The sequence below is a fragment of the Ictalurus punctatus genome, chromosome 13, assembly GCF_001660625.3.
Source record: "Ictalurus punctatus breed USDA103 chromosome 13, Coco_2.0, whole genome shotgun sequence".
Taxonomy (NCBI): Eukaryota; Metazoa; Chordata; class Actinopteri; order Siluriformes; family Ictaluridae; genus Ictalurus; species Ictalurus punctatus.
In genome coordinates, this window is record NC_030428.2 from 28,396,059 (window position 1) to 28,414,271 (window position 18,213).

Below are 18,213 nucleotides of genomic sequence, written 5' to 3' on the forward strand. Positions count from 1 at the left end.
CGAGTTTATAATCTTTTATTCTGCTGAACCAAAAATCATCATGGAGTATTGGTGATGAAAATGGATTAACCTTTATATATTTACATTCAAGGCATTTGATACTTTTTATTATAGCCAAAATCACATAGTCTTTGCCTCTAAATATAGTATCAACAGCAGCTCATACACCATCCTTCCACACTGCAATCTTAATATTTTTATTGTTCCTGGTCTCAGACTAGTCTACTGCAGGAACATAATGGCTATAAAAATATTAATAATAAAGCTACACTGCAAACCCCCCAAAGTATTAGCAAGTGGAGATATCTTTCCTATTAAAAGTTTACACTAATCCAAATGTTTGATCATTAAGCCTGTTTATATGTTGTTGTGGTGATTTTGTTTTTTGTTTTTTAACTAGTTTTTAAAGCATTTCAGTTTGAAATGAGTAAAAATATCAAGGAAGAGGCTTAATGAGCTTATACTTGGTTTAGTGTAATCTTATAACATACTAGGAAATACTACATAATACTAGATTGGACAATATTTAAATTCAAATATTTTAACTTGCTTAGATATTATTTATTTTGCAGTGCATGGTGCACAAATCAGATGTGATTCTTGCAGTTTAAAACGGTTGCTCGCAGGAAGTAACAAAGACAGGTGCAGTACCTATCATCCACCGCCAGGGGAACACAGAATACAGAAGCATATTTTGAAACAGACACTGAAACAGACAAGAAGATTGATACGTCATCTAATAATTTCATACAGTTTTGTTGTACTTTATATTTTATGGCTCCAACAGGGTGTGTTTTATATTGTGTGTGTGTGTGTGTGTGTGTGTGTGTGTGTGTGTGTGTGTGTGTGTGCGTGTGTGTGTGTTTAGTTAGAAAGTTCAACCAAAAAAAAATGTAGTGACTGAATGTGAAACTGAAAGTGAAAGTAAAGTAGAAGGTATAAAAGGAAGCCACGTTCTGGACGGTGCATTAGACCTGAAAGCATCACAAGAGAAGGTAAGAATCTGTACAACGTGCTGCTGCTTTAAATGTCATAATGATTTCAGACTGAATTCTTTATGAATCAAATGCATTTGTAATTTGGCATATATATATATATATATATATATATATATATATATATATATATATATATATATATATATATATATACACACATGTATTATCTTTATTATAAAAAATAAAGTCAATTTTTCTAATGATCAGGGCCGATTATATCCTGTTAATAAAAAGATGTTTTCCACACATGGAGTGTGTAAAGAAGATGCCTCTTGTGTGGAATGATGATAAAACTCCAGTTTGTAATCTCTGTAAGCTCTGCACAGTTCAAAAGTTTACACCGGAAGTAGCAGCAGTGAAACTCTCACTCTCACCCCACATGTGGCACGTGCTGCTCGATCTGAATTAAAGGGCCAGTCCACCGTTGAAAGCTTTAAATGAGGATGAGTTGTAAAAAGGTATATATTGCACAGAAATATATTTGTAGAGTAGTATATTTCATATGTAAGTAATGTTAATGAGTTTATATCATCAAAAAGGTTTATATCAGGTCTATATATGACCAGTGTGATGTTCAGTGATGAAGTAGAGGTGCTTGTGTGTGTGGAGAGTGAATGCGAGACTAACAGGAGGCTTTTTAGAATTCAGTCAGTGTTCATATGAATTAATAACATTCAATAAGTTAAAAATCTTACTTTAATCTTCAGAAACGAGTTCATGCGTTAATGATAATTAGAGTGATGTGTGTTGATGAGACCAGTTACTGTGAAACAACTTGCTGAAATGGAGAGAATAAAGTTTTTATCTGCATTTCTTTCAGAATTGTGGAATTCATTATTATTCATTTAAAAGAAGGCGTTAAAGGCAGAACTATCGGTATTGGTATCGGCTGAGAAATTTAGTATCATGCATGTCTAGTGTATATATGTGTGTGTGTGTGTGTGTGTGTGAGTGTGTGTGTGTGTGTAATCTGTAATCTGTTTTAGATAGATAGATAGATAGATAGATAGATAGATAGATAGATAGATAGATTTTTTTGCTTTTGTGTTTTTGCATTTTTTAAATTACTTTTCATAACTTTTAGGATGTTTTTATATAACTTATGACTTTTATAAAACTATATAATGGACAGGTGTGGAACATGAATGAGGAAAAATGTTTCTGAACACTATAACTCTGAACAAGAGAACTAGGCTGTAATAACATGAACAAGAAAACGAAAGGAAGACAAAATCAAGACAAACGTGAGCGGTGAAAAAAGTCACTTAAATACACGCACACTGTTGTGTATTCGCACGTTGTCGTCCTGCGGACTCTTCTGTGCCGCACCGTGGTCCTGCAGAAACGACATTTCATTCCAATTAATACAAGCTATATTAAGGAATGACTATAAAACCCAAGTGACCTAGCCAGTCTCCAGACCTAAATCCCATAGAAAATCTGTGGAGAGAGCTGAAGGTTCGAGTTGCCAAACGTCAGCCTCGAAACCTCAATGACTTGGAGAAGATCTGCAAAGAGGAGTGGGACAAAATCCCTCCTGAGATGTGTGCAAACCTGGTGGCCAACTACAAGAAACATCTGACCTCTGTGATTGCCAACACGGGTTTTTAAACCAAGTACTAAGTCATGTTTTGCAGAGGGGTCAAATACTTATTTCCCTCATTAAAATGCAAATCAATTTATAACATTTTTTACATGCGTTTTTCTGGATTTTTTTGTTGTTATTCTGTCTCTCGCTGTTCAAAGAAATCTACCATTAAAATTATAGACTGATCATTTCTTTGTCAGTGGGCAAACGTACAAAATCAGCAGGTTATCAAATACTTTTTTCCCTCACTGTATATATAAAGTGTAGTTCAAATATATTCCAAGTACAATTTAGTTGTGATTCAGTACAATGTCTAACAATTTGGTGCTAAAATAAAACACATTAAGTATCTAACTATTTCAGCAATACTTAAGTGTACTGTTTTTTACCCCCATAAGGGTTATTATATGTTGACATGATCATTTTTTATTTTTTTTCCGACTTAGATCTCAGTGTGTGTAGAGCTGAAGCCAGAGCTATGCCAGACGTCACAGAAGCAGGTGCCGTGGCTGGAGCCAGGATTACACATGTCTCTGAAGAGATGGATGCTGAGGGACCATATGCAGATGCAGACGCATTCTTACATTTTGAAGCAGGAGAACTCGGATTTGGAGCTGGAGCCAGCGTTAGAGTTAATTCAGTACGAGTCAGAGCAGAGCGGAGCGTCGTTTCAGCTGAAGTTAACAGTCCAAATGCTTCTCCCATGGTTACTACACGACGAGATAGAGCAACGAGGAGCATCGATACAGCTGAAGCTAACAGTCCAAATGCTTCTCCCATGGTTACTGCACGACGAGATAGAGCAATGAGGAGCATCGATACAGCTGAAGCTAACAGTCCAAATGATTCTGCCATGGTTGAGGCTGACACCACAGAAGCAGGAGCTGTGGCTAAAGGAGTGCTTAAATTTGGAGCCGGAGCCAGAGTTAAGGCTAGTGCAGGACGAGTCAGAGTAAAGCGGAGGATTGTTTCAGAAAACGCTTCTGCCTTGGTTGTGGCTAACAACAGAGAAGCAGGAGCTATGGTTCGAGCTGCGAATTCATGTGTCTCAGAAGAGATTGACGCTGAGGGACAAAATGCTGAGGCAGGGGCATTCATACATTATCAATCTACACCAGGAATGCAGAAATTTGGAGCCGGAGCCAGAGTTAAGGCTAGTGCAGGACAAGTCAGAGTAAAGCGGAGGATTGTTTCAGAAAATGCTTCTGCCTTGGTTTTGGCAAACAACAGAGAAGCAGGAGCTATGGTTGAAGCTGAAATTGTGAGTGTCACAGAAGAGATTGACGCTGAGGGACCAAATGCTGAGGCAGGGGCATTCATACATTATCAATCTACACCAGGAATGCAGAGATTTGGAGCCGGAGCCAGAGTTAAGGCTAGTGCAGGACGAGTCAGTGTAAAGCGGAGGATTGTTTCAGAAAACGCTTCTGCCTTGGTTGTGGCTAACAACAGAGAAGCAGGAGCTATGGTTCGAGCTGCGAATTCATGTGTCTCAGAAGAGATTGACGCTGAGGGACCAAATGCTGAGGCAGGGGCATTCGTACATTATCAAGAAAAACCAGGAAAGCTTGAATGTGAAGTTGAAGCCAGTGTTAAGGCTAGTTTAGGAAAAATCAAAGCAACACAGGACGACATTTCAGCTGAAGCTAACGGTCCTAATGCTTCTGCCAGGGTTGTGGTTAACAACAGAGAAGTAGCAGTCATGGCTGGAGCTGAGGTTGCAAGTGCCTCAGTTTCAGCAGGTCCGGCTGAAATTAAAGTTGGTCTTGGGGTTCAAACAGGTCTTAACATCGGCCCCAACGGCACAGAAGTAAAAGTTCTGGGCTGTGGCTTTTCACTCGGCAGCACGACGGGAGTTGCTCTTTTTGGAAACGAAGTGAAATTTAAGTTTTGGTAAAAGTGCTTTAACAGTAAAAGTAGGATTGTTGTTAATTGCTCTTCTTCGACTTGTTACAGTCATACATTGACTAAATTCAGCCTAAACTACATTCAGCCTACGCAATTCCCTGCCCTCCCTTAATCAGCATCTTAGTTTGTCTTAGTAGTGTCCTGTTTACATGTATGGATAAAGAACATAAAGGACCTTATCTTCACTGTGAAGCCTTACAGTTTCATTAGAGATTACAGATTAGCAGTGACGCAATGAATTTCCTCCAATATCTGCCAAAAAAGGTTCATGACCTGAAGCTTTTTTAAAATAAATGATGGAAATTATGTGTTCCTAGTGCATGCTACAGTGGGGGTTTGGTTCCAGCTAACAGATTTGTGCATTCCGATGCTTTCAAAATGTTTGTACTTTTTAGTAACAACTTGAAAAATTGACATAATGTTGTGTAATGTATTTAATAAACAAAAGGCAACTCCCTTATATATGTTATGTTTCATGGTTAATGCAAGTTTTTGATAACCGTATTTACTCTGGATGTTGCTATTGCATATGATTATCTGGATTATTGACCTTGTTTTGACCTTGTCTTTTGAATTATGTTTTGGTTTGTGTTTGCTTAGTGCTTTTGGTGTTAGTTCTGGAATGTTTTGATGCTAATTTTGCAGCGATAAAACATGATGTATCTTGCAGATGTATCCATATATCAGGCCTGATAGCTGTTTGTTACCCAAAGAAAATGAAATATTAAAAAATACAATATTATTGACTTGCCGCTCTAGTCCGTCCTCAAGAGTCTTGGAATTTGTGGCACAGCATGGAAATGGTTTGCTTCGTGCCTGGTGGGTCAGTCATATCAGGTGACGTGGAGGGGATCCACATCTGCTCCATACAGACTCTTCATCATTGGTGTCAAGGCTCAATGCTTGGTCCTCTTCTTTTCTAACTCTATACCTGCACGTCACCTGTCAGTGGTTTCAGTGTTACGGCCGAACGAGTTATAATACTTGTATAAATCATCTGTGTAGCACAGTGTTGTGTAAATATACTGATTCAACAAATAAACTTTCGTTTCTCTCCGAGTTCTTTATTGAGGTATTCTACAGGATTTGGTATTGTGTGACTTTAGTTAGTTAAGGTTGGTAAAAAAAATTTTTTAACAAAACTAAAATAAAAAAAATAAGAATAATAAAAATATCGCTTTTAAAAGATGATCTAATCGAAATCCTCATATCATTGAAAGAGAACGTGTCAAAGAAAACGGTCGTGGTGTCGAGTTCTTCAGAAAGTGATCTCCTGGCTCGCGTGAGTGATGGCTTCAGTGATGCTGATGGAAACAAACAAATTAGAAATACAATGAGAAACGACTGGACGTGTTTAATTCCAGAACAAACACTGACAAAGTGAAACTAATCCCATACCTCTCAACCTCCAACACACACTCACACAGATTCACTAAAACCTGCAGGTGTGCACGAGTGACAACAAACTGCACAGAGAGAGACAGAGAGAGAGAGAGAGAGAGAGAGAGAGACAGACAGACAGAGAGAGAGAGAGAGAGAGAGAGAGACGGAGAGATACAGGGAGACAGAGAGAGAGACAGAGAGAGAGACAGAGACAGAGAGAGAGAGAGAGAGAGAGAGAGAGCGAGAGAGATACACGGAGACAGAGAGAGAGAGAGAGAGAGAGAGAGAGAGAGAGAGAGAGACGGAGAGAGAGAGAGATTAAGTTAGTATGATCTACATAACTATATATATAAAGCTCATTGAGGTTCACACACCAACAAATTTGAAACTTGATCATTAATAATAATTATTCATGTTAATGGATAACATGAGAATACTGGGAACGTCAAAATAGCAGACATTTTTAAACTGAGCTTTTTTACACCTCGTCGTTCGACACAAAGCCAATGAAATATCAAAGCTCATGCACAAACCATGACTTTCAGCATGTGCAGCTTTTAAATGGGGTCTGCAAAGCCCCTAATGTCACTCACATGTGTAGATTGGGCTTTCTGATGACCTTCTGAGCATGCAGACCGATAGAGAACAAGTCTCTCTGTTTGTTTGCCGAATTTCATGTGACTGTGAATAATATATCTAGAGATATTAAATTCTCGTCTATTTCATTTGACCACTTTACCATTTCACCGAAACATACGAGTTCAGCCATTAACTCATACTGGTTGCTTGATTTGGTGATGCAGGAAATCTTAGATACTGTATGAGTTTATTTATTTCACAAAATAAAAGCGTTAATTAGTTTGCTAACGTTACTAATGATGTGTTACTGCGGACGTCAGGGGAACATCGTGCAGTGGAACTTTAATATTAATGTGTTTTTCTTGTTCTTGTTACCTGAAACGATCTTTAACATTCTTACTTCATTACACTTCATGTCATGATCGTCAAACACACACACACACACACACACACACACACACACACACACACACACACACACACACACTGTACGTATATATTCATACCGGCTCCTCTTCCCAGTTGAAGAGATTTTTCCTGAAATGCTCAGCCACGAGTTTGAGTTCGTACGTCCGAGTCACCTCACGCTTTTCAGTCAGAGCTCGTGAAGCGTTTGTGCGCTCAGCGATCTTCTGCAGCGCTTCATCCACTGTCTTCCTCTTCTACAAATGTAATCACAATATACAAATTTAATCATATAAAGACGTCTAAAGTGACTTTCTAAAATACAAACGTCTTTTCACGTTACATAACAACATGCGATTCTTCACAATATCACAACATTTTTTGACATAGTGACTAATTTCATTACTGAAATAACAGTCATAAACAAACACGTGTATGCAGCATGTGGGGGCGGGGTTTACCATATAACGGGCCTGGCTTAGACATGATCCAGAGGAGCATTTGTTATATTCTACTGTTACACAGACTAACGCTGGTCATATTCATTTACTAAATCTGCTGGACATAAATAAGCTCCACTGAAATGTAACTCGAAACAGATAAAATAAACACTAAGGCGTGCCAGTCTTTACTGAAACATGCAGTCACTGGCAGATGGGATGGCGGAGGAATACAGCTTTTGGGGACGTGCTGTTGTAGGAAAATAATCAAGTTTTCAGTAGTAACAGAGACCCTGCTGATGTAATATCGGGTTATGTTGATGAATAATAGTCAGGATACGGAAACAGTGAGTGTGAGTGCTGAATTAATTCAGGAATAAGGACTGTAAATAACGCAGTGCGGTGGGAGTGGCGTACTCACTCTTTTAAGATCATCATATTGTCTTTCCAGGGCCTGTCTCTTTTCCGGGTCCTGCTCGTTTTTAATCCTGTTTTCTTGGATTATCAGTGGAACTTGTGTAGTGTCCACCACATCGGACACTTGAACGTTCAGGATCTGGGACGTGTAGGTCTCGCTGACGAAGCGAGGGGAATCTCCAAAAAATTCACTCAACATTACCTTCAGCATTCCCTAAATCACGTAGAGGAAAGAAGAATAAACATGACATCACACTAGAGGAAACACTCGAAGCATTTAAACATCGCTGTGTGTTGTACATACCTTGTCCCCATAGTTACATGGCGTCTCAGTCACTCCTGCCTTCCTCGCGTCTTTACTCACGTGTTTCTGCAGGTAGGAAAACTGCTCTCCAAACGACGTCACTGTAAGTTTTACCTTCAGAGTGAAGTGAAGAAAAACAGGACAGAATGAATGCTGTCTAATTCAGATACTTTACTAATATGGAAGAAATCAAAGTACACCTTTGTGGTGTAAAAAACACTTTATTAAAGAATTAATTCCTGGAATAACTCCATAAACACTGACCGTGTCCATGTGCTGCAGCCAGTTAAAGGTGAAGATATCAGAAAGAAAGGTATTTCTTTTCTTGTCGAAGAAACAAGCGTAGGTATATTCATCAGGACTGCACGAAGAAACTGCATACACTGAAACAAAAGGATAAAAGCCTTTCAGACACGTGAGAAGAACGTTCCTGAACGTGTCCGGACTATGACTTTTCAGTAAAGAGATATGGTACGAACCGTTGCTGTCAGACAGCTGATCCAGCATCGATCCGGAATGACACGCTTCCAAATAAATGACCATCTGCAAACATCCAGCAGGTTTACAGAGGATCAGCAAAACACACACACACACAAACAAATGTAAACACACACACACACACACACACACACACACACACACACGAGAAAATATAAGCATTTAACGTTTTAGAGTTATTAACATATTCACAGTTTATAAATGAGAGAGCTATGGAGGGAAAATGTATACAGAACAGGTCCTGGTCACGTCAACGCTGGAATACAACTCCCAGACTACAACACGGACTACAAACATGGCCGCCAAGGACTACAGCACCTGAGATGGAAGAAAGAGCTGTTTTGAAACAGATTACAGTCGAATTACCGTACAGCCTGCTGAGGAAAGTTTAACCGCTACCCCGTCTACATTAAGTGAAAAGGTGGATAACTCTGATACTGTGGAGTTTGGGCCAGCGGGTACAAAGTCACTGTAGTAGTAGTTGTGGTAGTTTTGGTGCTAAAATCGATCTGAAAATGTTGATAATGGAAATAAAATGAAGATGGCTGTGAATAATCTGAACATGATCTGAAAACTGTTGACATTTTAACATGAAGTGTAACTATAAACTGATAATAAGTATGACATAAGAGGAAGAAAACATTTAAGGGCAGGACGGTTGTAGAAAAATAATCAACGCCGTCTGTCTAATGAGAATCCAACAAGAGCTGTGGTATAGTCTGTGATCTGCCCTCTTTATTTTTAATGGAACAGAGAGATGAGAAATGATCGACAGGACACAAGAACACGGAATGAAGAAGGAGATTGTAATATTTAAACCTGGCTATTTCCCGTCCTAACCACCAGAGGGCACCCTCCCCAAAATTCTGACCTGCTTCTACTGTTACTCCACTCATTTCGTGTTTGCAGGCTGTACCATTTGCACGCATTTACATACCTTCCCAAATAACCCTCGCTTGTATTCCATGACTTCCCGAATGCCACACATGGAGCTGTTCCTCTCTCAAACTGATGTTCTTCCTGTAAAATGCCCTTCCGCCTATCCAATCAATAGTTAACCCATTGTGTCTGTTGTGTGTCGAGTGTGAAATATACTCTGTTTTTCTGTGAATAAATCAGACATCTTGCCACTTGAACTGTGTGTCTGGTGCGGTGAGTGTGTAGCGGGGCAAGGCCGCCGTCTTCTTGTGTACTTTCGTTTTTCTCTCTTCTTAAGAATCGTAACCTGAAGATCACAGTTCCTAACACCTGCTCATAAACCTTTTGCACATGGATTCTTATGGAATCCTCTGTGAGCCCTGGGTTACGCAGAAGTGCTGAAATGTAAATTAGGAGCTGAAATACGTACCTTTGAAAACGTGCGACTCTTTGACATGGCCTTCACTGTGTTAATGAGATCATGTGCATAAAGCTGGAACAGGAAATAAAGATCTTTATGTTTCATGACCTCCGTAGTGTACGACTGTAAGGATCTGGTACTCTGACTGAAAATAAGTTTCTTACTGATATTCAGTTTCATTCAGACATCAACACAACTTAACACAGGGATGTTACAACTGTACGACACGGCGTGCTGCGCGTGTCAGTGTGTACGAGCTCGGAATACGACCCCGAAGAGAGAGAAACTTTACTAAACTCACTGTAGAATTAGGAAAGTGAAAGATCCCTCTATTTCCATGGTCTGATAAGTAGATGAAGATAGAATCATTTTCACCACTGAAAGAGGAAAAAAATATTGAAATAATACAAAGATATTTGTAATAATTGTTGACAAAATGTGATGTTTATTCTACAGGGTTCTAACGTTTTGGAGAGTGTAGATGAGCTTTTTTCCGCTTTAGATTCTTAACTTCATCGCTCTCGTAACGAATAGTGATGCAAATCACGCAGAAATACCCGACAAGACCGATCGTATGTTCCGGTTCCGATTCTGGAGGGAGATGAGTGGAAAACGGCTTTAAGCACCAGCTCTGAATGCAGAGTCTACAGACATGACCCCCCCGGACTACACTTCCCGAACACACAGACTCTGCCATGTTCACAGTCACTGGACTTTCACCATGCACACCTGTTCACAATTACTCCTGCACCTATATGAACAGACCACAGACATTCAGCCAGCTGCAATGTAATGCTCAACGTGTCCTGCTGAAATTCCCCCGTTGATCCTTCTCTATCATAATAATCTCCATCTCTGAATCGTCCACATCTCTCTCTCCTCTCCACTAATAGCTGGTGTGTGGTGGGAGTTCTGGAGAATATGTCTGTCATCATCACCCAGGTGGAGGATACACACTAGTGGTGGTAGAGGAACCCCCCCCCCCCCCCCCCCCCCCACTATATAAAGTGCTTTGAGTGTCTAGAAAAGCGCTGTATAAATCTAACTGTAAGTGTAAAAACGTGTGATTACCTGACCTTACTAAGTCATTCATTGTGTATTGTTTCTCTGGTATTAGGATCTTGCGCTCTACCTGGTTTTTTTTTTTTTGGATTTAGGATTTGCCCTGTTTGTGTGGTTTGCTCATTGCCTGATCTTTTTTATTATATCTTTCCCTTAAAATTTCCACTTTTCTGCTTGTTTCCACAATAAACTCTCGCAATCGCATCTGCTTCCGCCTACCTTACAGGACACTCCTACAAGCATGGGCCTCTATAAGCTCTTGTTGCAGTTCCCATTTCTGACCACTAGGTGCAATAACAACTCTATGGAGCTACGTGGGGCAGAACACAATCGTATAACATCTAGAAAGGAGAGCAAATGCACCGTCAGATTATATCTGTTAAATAGCAACTATATTTAAATGCGTCACTCGGATGGTTTGACCGTGACATGGATGATAGTGTCAGGCACGCTGGTCTGAGTCGATCGAGCGCATTAATATAAAGCTGTGATTTGTAGCTGCACGACTCTCAGAGCTGCTGTTATAGATCATTAATCAACATCGTCTGACCAGAATGAAGCTAACAGAGATGCTTTCTACCTTTGTATGACTTTTTTTCTTCCTGTTTTCTTGACAGCCTCCGAATCTCCACACAGTACAGACAGGAAGTTCTCCGCTGATACCTCCTGATAACGGACAATTTAAACAGATTAATCCCACTTTACAAAAATAACCTAATTAAAGTATTTATTTATTTATAAATGTTACAGAGCACATTACCTCTCCAGTGTAGTCCTTCAGAACCCCAGGGTAAACATTTGGGCCATTTGGTACGTTAATTATGTTTCCAGGAGTGGGATTTCTACACAGAAATATCATATAGACAAGTAATATAATTATCTTTAATTAACGCTTATTCATTATATAAGTATATTATTCATATGATACAGTATTTTCTAATATAAAGAATTGAGGATAAATGAGTGGCAGTAATTACGTTACACATGTAAGATTGTGGTATTTATTTGTACAGTACAACACTGAAAATAAATTAGTTGAATAATTTAAAAAAAAAACCCAGAATAAACAGACTAATTAGAAAAATCAGTTTATCTAGCATTGCCATCGTTCACACTGAAGCTTGTTATCATTCCTACTTTACTTATATTTTCAAATAATCTTCTACTGCAGAGCACTATACTCACTGTTCGTTGTAAGCGATATCATCATACATCATCACCACAATCTGCTCATCTGGAACGCCGTTCTGGTGAGCGACCTGGTAAGCGTGGCACACGTTGGCCTGTAAAAAAATACAATGAATAATGAGCTATAAACATCTAACACTAAATTTAAGTCACTGCATTTAATATTCACACCTGGACACTGTAGTCTTTCCAACCTTTAGAACCTGCTGCCAGGAGAACCCACTGTTTGCCCCTGCTGGCCATGCCGATGTTCCTACAAAGCAGAAAACTGATAATCAGATGGCACTGAGGCAGAAAGAGAATGAGTGTGTGTGAACAAGTAAAGGACCGGCGTCCCATCCCGGGTGATCTTCCACCACACTCCCAGAGTTCCTGGGATAGACTCCGGATACACCGCGGCCCTAACCGGGATAAAGCGCTTACTGAAAGTGAGGAGTGAAAATGATTATTATTATACTACATTACTGTGGAATTCTGTAGTGCACCTGCAAATCGCAAGTGTATATTAATTATATTAATGAGAGGAGTAAAACCCACACTTATTATGTGAGGAGATGTTTATTTGTCGTTTATGGAAGGAGTCTCCAGTGTCAGCGCTGTGTAACAGCCAGAGTTAAAGCTGAAGCTTTAGGTTTTCCCACATCTTCAGGACAGAGGAGTTTACACTTCGTTATGGTTTCTCTGTAACACGACAAGCTGCATTTTATTTGTTTTGTTTTATTATTAGTTTCAGGACAGAGATAAAAAGAGCGTCTGGTGAAGGAACGACTGTTTATAGCTGATGTTACGTACATGAGAAAAGGAACGTGTTTCATGGACATTCCACAACATTACATGGAGCTTTAACTGGTTAAAACGTATAGCGTGTTGTTCTCTGATGGAATCATTGATACATTGCAGTGGTATAAGAGAATAAATCACTGTAACATTTCCTGTAACACCAACACACAAAGGGTTTATTACTTCTATAACACTCTGTAAATGAGTTGTTGGGACACGTGACCGTTCATCTTAAACTTACACTCTGTAATAAATTGTAAAGCTGAACGTTCTTTCAGTTCTTTTGAATTGATTATTGGAGCTGAATAAAAAGTAGGAATGTGTTGGTTCTCACCTGTTTTCTCTCCGGTGATGGCTTCAGCTCAGTGTTAGTGTGAGTGTCCTGGAAAGGTGCGTCAGGAGATTTTATATCCAGCAAACCATCCACTTTCACTTCATCTCCCAAGCTATCAGCAGCTTTTGATTTCGTCATACCTGGAAACACACCTGGTCATTAAATACGGCTGGACGAGTCTAATCCACACTATTACACACACTAATGTCACTGGACATGTCTAACGATACTATATTACGAACCCTCTGTACCTTCTGTACGTCTATAAACCATATACAATCACGTTTTTACATTTTTGTCAGTGTAGTAAATGCTACATGTTCTAAATGTGAAGTTCAGACAAAGATATAATCTACACCCCTCATCACCCCCCCCCCCCCCCCCCCCCCCCCTTCTGGAAGATTTATTTTCAGACTCGAGCTTCTTTGACTCTTTTACTTTCTTAATCAGGGTCAGTATCATGTGTCACTCTTCAGTGCAGTTCAGTGTTTCCACAGAAAAAGACTCTGTTATATAATAATAAGAAGGATTGCAGGCTGTTGTTATTTATTTCAGATTTATTTTCTTTTCATTACGAGATTACTCTCAGAGGGAAGAACAGTAACGTGTGAGTTATACTGAAGAGTTCGTCTACAACACTGATGATGATCTGTTTAGGTTTCAGGACGTCTGCTGAGACTGATCGAATGTGAAAGTAGCTGCTGCTACACATCTTAAATCATCAGATGATCCGTCGGCTCTTCATCAAACTCCCCTTCACTCCTCTTACGCTGTGTGTACAGACCCAGTACTGGACATAAAAAACGGTTTGTAGTCATTTATAGTATTGGAGGTGGTCGCTAATGAAATATCACACAAGCAAGAGCCATTGTACTGAGTACCAGCTCGGCTGTGATTCATGTATTCATGAAAACAGTTCCCAAAGAACAACACAGCTGGACAGAGCGTTGTGTGTTGCCATGGAAACACTCAGACTGACTGACAGCCTGTAGTAAGTGTAGTAACAGTTTACGAGTAACAAACTATTGCACTAAAAGCAGCTGAGGTTGTGGCTTCTTTTCATCCTGCTTTCGTTCAGAATCTCCTGTTCCAACCTTAAATAGAAAGTAAATAATCATTTGTGTGTTTTTTTTTTATTGTTTATTAATCAGTCCACTTAATAACCCACTAGTTTTACTTCAGCGCTGGTATTTATACAGATGTACAGTGTGTAAACGCTTATTTCACCTCAAAATGCACTTCACAAGAGGTAGTGAAAGTCTGTGTGCTTTAACACACTGATCAGGAAGTTCACAATCTGAACAGGAAGTTCACAAATTGCCACGAGTTTGTATTTACAGTAGAATGTGATTACTAATTTTACTCCTTGTGTCATAGTTCTCCAAAGCAGGACACATGCTGCAGCTTTCATTTTCTGCAGCTTTCATTTTCTCTTTAATTTCCTCAAAAAGCAGCAACACTGTGAATGAGGCTGATCTGCAAAGAGAAAGCATGACTCCACGTTTTCACAGTCCATCACTATTTATTACAATTCAATTCAATTCACTTTTATTTGTGTAGCGCGTTTAACAGTGGACGCTGTCTCAGAGCAGCTTTACAGAAACATATAAACACAGGATGGAGATTTTAAGTGTGTGAATTTATCCCTATTGAGCGAGACGGTGGTGATTGATGTCCAAAAGCATTTCCATGGTACTTCATCCTCAGCAATCTCCAGGCTGCACCGCTCGGAGTCGTCCGCAGTGGCAGAACACACACCAGCATCTGAAATTCAAGTGTACCTCCCAGTGACCATCTTGGATTTTGTAAAAAATTGTTTTTTTGCTACTCCTCCTACAGATTATGTCCAATCAACACCAAATTTGCCATGCATCATCTTCAGACCAACCTGGACAAACTTTATCACAAAGTGGGGAAAAACGCCCAGACTAATGAGAAAAACCGTACAAATCGAAGACGTTTTTAAATTGGAAAAAAAAAAAAAACAACAACAAAAAATAACGAGCAGTAGCAATCATGACCACAGGTCAAAGTAACAACAGACAACATCACAGGTCATGGCAGCAGAGGCAGCTTCCCATTTGTTCATCTAGATCTTTCCTCCTGTCTTCCACTGTCTGTGGTCAAAACCTACAAATCATCAGTGAAACTACAAATCACTCGAAACCCTTTGCCTAACGTTATGGCTCTGCTTTCCTGTGATTGCTTTGGTAATTATTCTGGCATGTCTGTGAATGTGTGGCTCACCGTGTCTGGGTGCTTGGCCCCCAAAAATACTGCTTGCAGCTTTAATATATTGTTAGTAACGTTAGCAAACTAATTAATGCTTTCAAAACTGAATAATAATAATTAAACAACACCTCATACTCGATCTAACATTTCTTCCATCACCAAATCAAACAACCAGTATGAACTAACAGCATAATTCATGGGTTTTTGGAGGTAAAATTCGTAAATGAGGCTGAACGATGTTCCAGTGTTTACACACCTGTTAGTTAGCTTTACTAGCATTGCTATAATTTCATTTATACTAAATGAAATAACAACTCATTAATACATGTGTTAATCAGGGGTGCTTCCAGTGATGCAGTGTTTAATCTGTTTAAATGGCACCGCGGTGCGTTCTCACACTTGTTTTTTTTAAGCAGGAGGGGCATTCTGGGTCAGTTTCCGTAGAGTTGTTGCTGCTTGTCTCAGATATTGCTTATTCTTTTTTTTCTTTGTTAATTTGTTTCTTGTGACCTAATTAAAAAAAAAAAAAAAAAAAAAAAAAAGTCTTATCTGGGAAATCTGTCTAAATGTTCAGCGGTCACTACAGAAGCTTTTTTTTATTTATAGGTTCCTCAGAATGGCAAAATGTTGAAAAGCGAGTGATGTTCAGGGCTTACAGACCTTACTTAAATAGATGCACATGCTAAATATCAAGCATGTTTGACTGATTTGGAATGATTTAAAGCACTGTTAAAACAGTGTTTAAATCATGTAATCTTTCAGTCATGATCAAGAGTCATTCAATCGTGAAAAAGATTCACTCAGAAGTTCAGTGTTTGAATCAGTGAATCATTTTAGTGTTTGAGTCAGTGAATCTTCCAGTCATAACAGAAATGAAATTCATTCAGAGGATCAGTGCTTGAGTCAGAGAATCTTTCTGGTTATGATTGACATTTGCTTAGCAGCTTTGTATTTGAACGAGGGAATCGTTCAAATGGTCATGACAGAGATTCATTCAGCAGCTCGGTGCTTGACTCAGTGAATCGTTTCGGTCATAACGTCATACTTTGAATCAGTGAATCGTTCAGTCTTTTGTGTTTGGTGAGTCATTTCACTGCGATTAGTGAATCAGAGCACTTCAGTGTACACACTAGGAGTGTGTGTTGGGTCGGATGTGAAAATAATTATTTTGAACACAAACATGCAAGCTTATAATACAATGACAGCAATAATTATTGCCTACTTTTACATTTGCTCACGCTGTCCGTTATTTATGTTGTAGACAGCACTTTTCAGAAATTAAACAAATCTGAAGGAATCAGAAAGAGTCATTTAACTAAACGGACTTAAATGGCTCGAGTCACTGAAGGGGAGAAAAGATTCAGTCCTCCATGCCAGTCCAGAGTGTTTAATGTTGATGCGTTAATGCCCCTCTCTGAATGACGCACTGTTCCCGGTGTGTAACCCGGCTGTGGTGCACACACCACTTACATCATTAACTTTCCAGAAGCCACTTACCCCAGCAATACTCACTGAATAACATGCTTTAAGATGAATAAGTGAGTAATAAACCCAGAGTCTTAGAGTTAAACGAGTCCAACTGCTCACATCTGCACGCTGAAATACCACCTGTGTCCACCAGAGGCGCTGATCACCCGAGATCTTCATCTGTTGTCATGAACAGTGATTATTATTAGCACCTGTTCCTCATTCTCCCAGGGCTTTATCCTCACCTGCTCATGCTGATGTAGTGGAGACGCCATGCCAGTCTGTTCTCTTCACATTCTAGAGCAAATACACAGGGAGTGTTAAGATATTTATATTAGTTTAGAATTACAATATTACAGATATTATTATTATTATTATATTATATTATATTATATTTTAAAGTCTTAAGTGTTGGTGAATGTGAAAATCTACTTTTTGAAGTTGAATCTTAGAACAATCTCAGTTTTAGCTGCGTTCTGTGATCTCCACTCGAGCTCGAACCATTTTACAGATATCTTTTTTAACTGTGTAGCCATGTTAAATCTAATCAAACCTGCTCTAGCCCCGCCTTCCTGACTTAAAAGTGACGTATAATTGTTACACATTCTGCACGATGTGTTCGATTATTTTTTGTAAATGAACCGCACCAGAGCCCCGTTCTTTATCTCGCAGTTCACGCTCCTCTTATTCCACGAAACAACTCTCTTTGAGCGTCGGGTTAATTGTAGGTTTTAGAGAAGGGAGCGGTGCGGACTGTGTGCTGGCCTGAAACAGCGTTTCCTCCCGCAGCGTGACGAGAGCGACGAGACAAGCACAAAGGCGCACTCATCCGGCCTGAATGGCAGCTTTTGTGTCCACGGCAGCAGGGAAAGGTCTCGAAGCCGGCGGTGATGCGCTCTGCATGCCGACCTGCTGGCACTTTTCACACGGGGAAGAGAAAAGCACATGCTGTTCTGGCTCAGTGCGAGTTCAGCACGAGTCTCGCGTGTCTTACCTGAACAGGAGTTCCTGTTTAAACTAACACAGAGCTTCAGGTTCAAATCTTTTGGCACCGTAAGTTCCTGCCGTTCATTTCTGGGATTAAGGCACCAGATGTTAAATTCTTCTTAAGCTACAGTTTATGAGCATAAAGTAGCAGATTTAAATGATTACAGTTTATGAATAAAGATCAATATTTATTTACAGTACACATGGCTCACAAAATAATTTAGGCACTTTTTTTACAGATAAGTCATTCCATCATGAATCTAACAGAAGTCGTTTTGTTAGGGAGGAAATGTGAACGGAAGGC

The 18,213-nt window shown here is 39.5% G+C and overlaps 2 protein-coding genes across 2 annotated transcripts; one reads left to right on the top strand and one right to left on the bottom strand.

Annotated features, from left to right (window-relative positions):
- The first annotated feature begins 708 nt into the window (after positions 1–708).
- On the top strand, positions 709–5,553 carry LOC108273612 (uncharacterized). The gene is made up of 2 exons (XM_017482962.3): positions 709–995; positions 3,033–5,553. Exon 2 carries the CDS (start codon positions 3,065–3,067, stop codon positions 4,481–4,483), a length of 1,419 nt encoding a protein of 472 aa, XP_017338451.2. The 5' UTR covers positions 709–995; positions 3,033–3,064; the 3' UTR covers positions 4,484–5,553.
- Positions 5,538–17,153, bottom strand: LOC108273610 (legumain). Its single transcript, XM_017482960.3, has 15 exons — positions 16,953–17,153; positions 13,224–13,363; positions 12,281–12,362; positions 12,107–12,204; positions 11,682–11,763; positions 11,502–11,587; positions 10,161–10,236; positions 9,869–9,931; positions 8,502–8,565; positions 8,287–8,405; positions 8,023–8,136; positions 7,723–7,932; positions 6,963–7,118; positions 5,893–5,960; positions 5,538–5,798 (listed from the first exon to the last, which is right to left on the bottom strand). Exons 3-15 carry the CDS (start codon positions 12,350–12,352, stop codon positions 5,753–5,755), a joined length of 1,254 nt encoding a protein of 417 aa, XP_017338449.1. The 5' UTR covers positions 12,353–12,362; positions 13,224–13,363; positions 16,953–17,153; the 3' UTR covers positions 5,538–5,752.
- Between the last annotated feature and the right edge of the window lie 1,060 nt (positions 17,154–18,213).

What these genes read in the sequence shown, in the direction of transcription:
- LOC108273612 (XM_017482962.3), top strand. Translation starts at nt 3,065, where the DNA reads ATGCCAGACGTCACAGAAGCAGGTGCCGTGGCTGGAGCCAGGATTACA.
- LOC108273610 (XM_017482960.3), bottom strand. Translation starts at nt 12,352, where the DNA reads ATGGCCAGCAGGGGCAAACAGTGGGTTCTCCTGGCAGCAGGTTCTAAA. An exon ending in GATATCGCTTACAACGAACA is followed by an intron (nt 11,764 to 12,106) that starts GTGAGTATAGTG and finishes ATTTCTGTGTAG; the next exon opens with AAATCCCACTCCTGGAAACA. An exon ending in GGCTGCAGCACATGGACACG is followed by an intron (nt 8,137 to 8,286) that starts GTCAGTGTTTAT and finishes TTCACTCTGAAG; the next exon opens with GTAAAACTTACAGTGACGTC.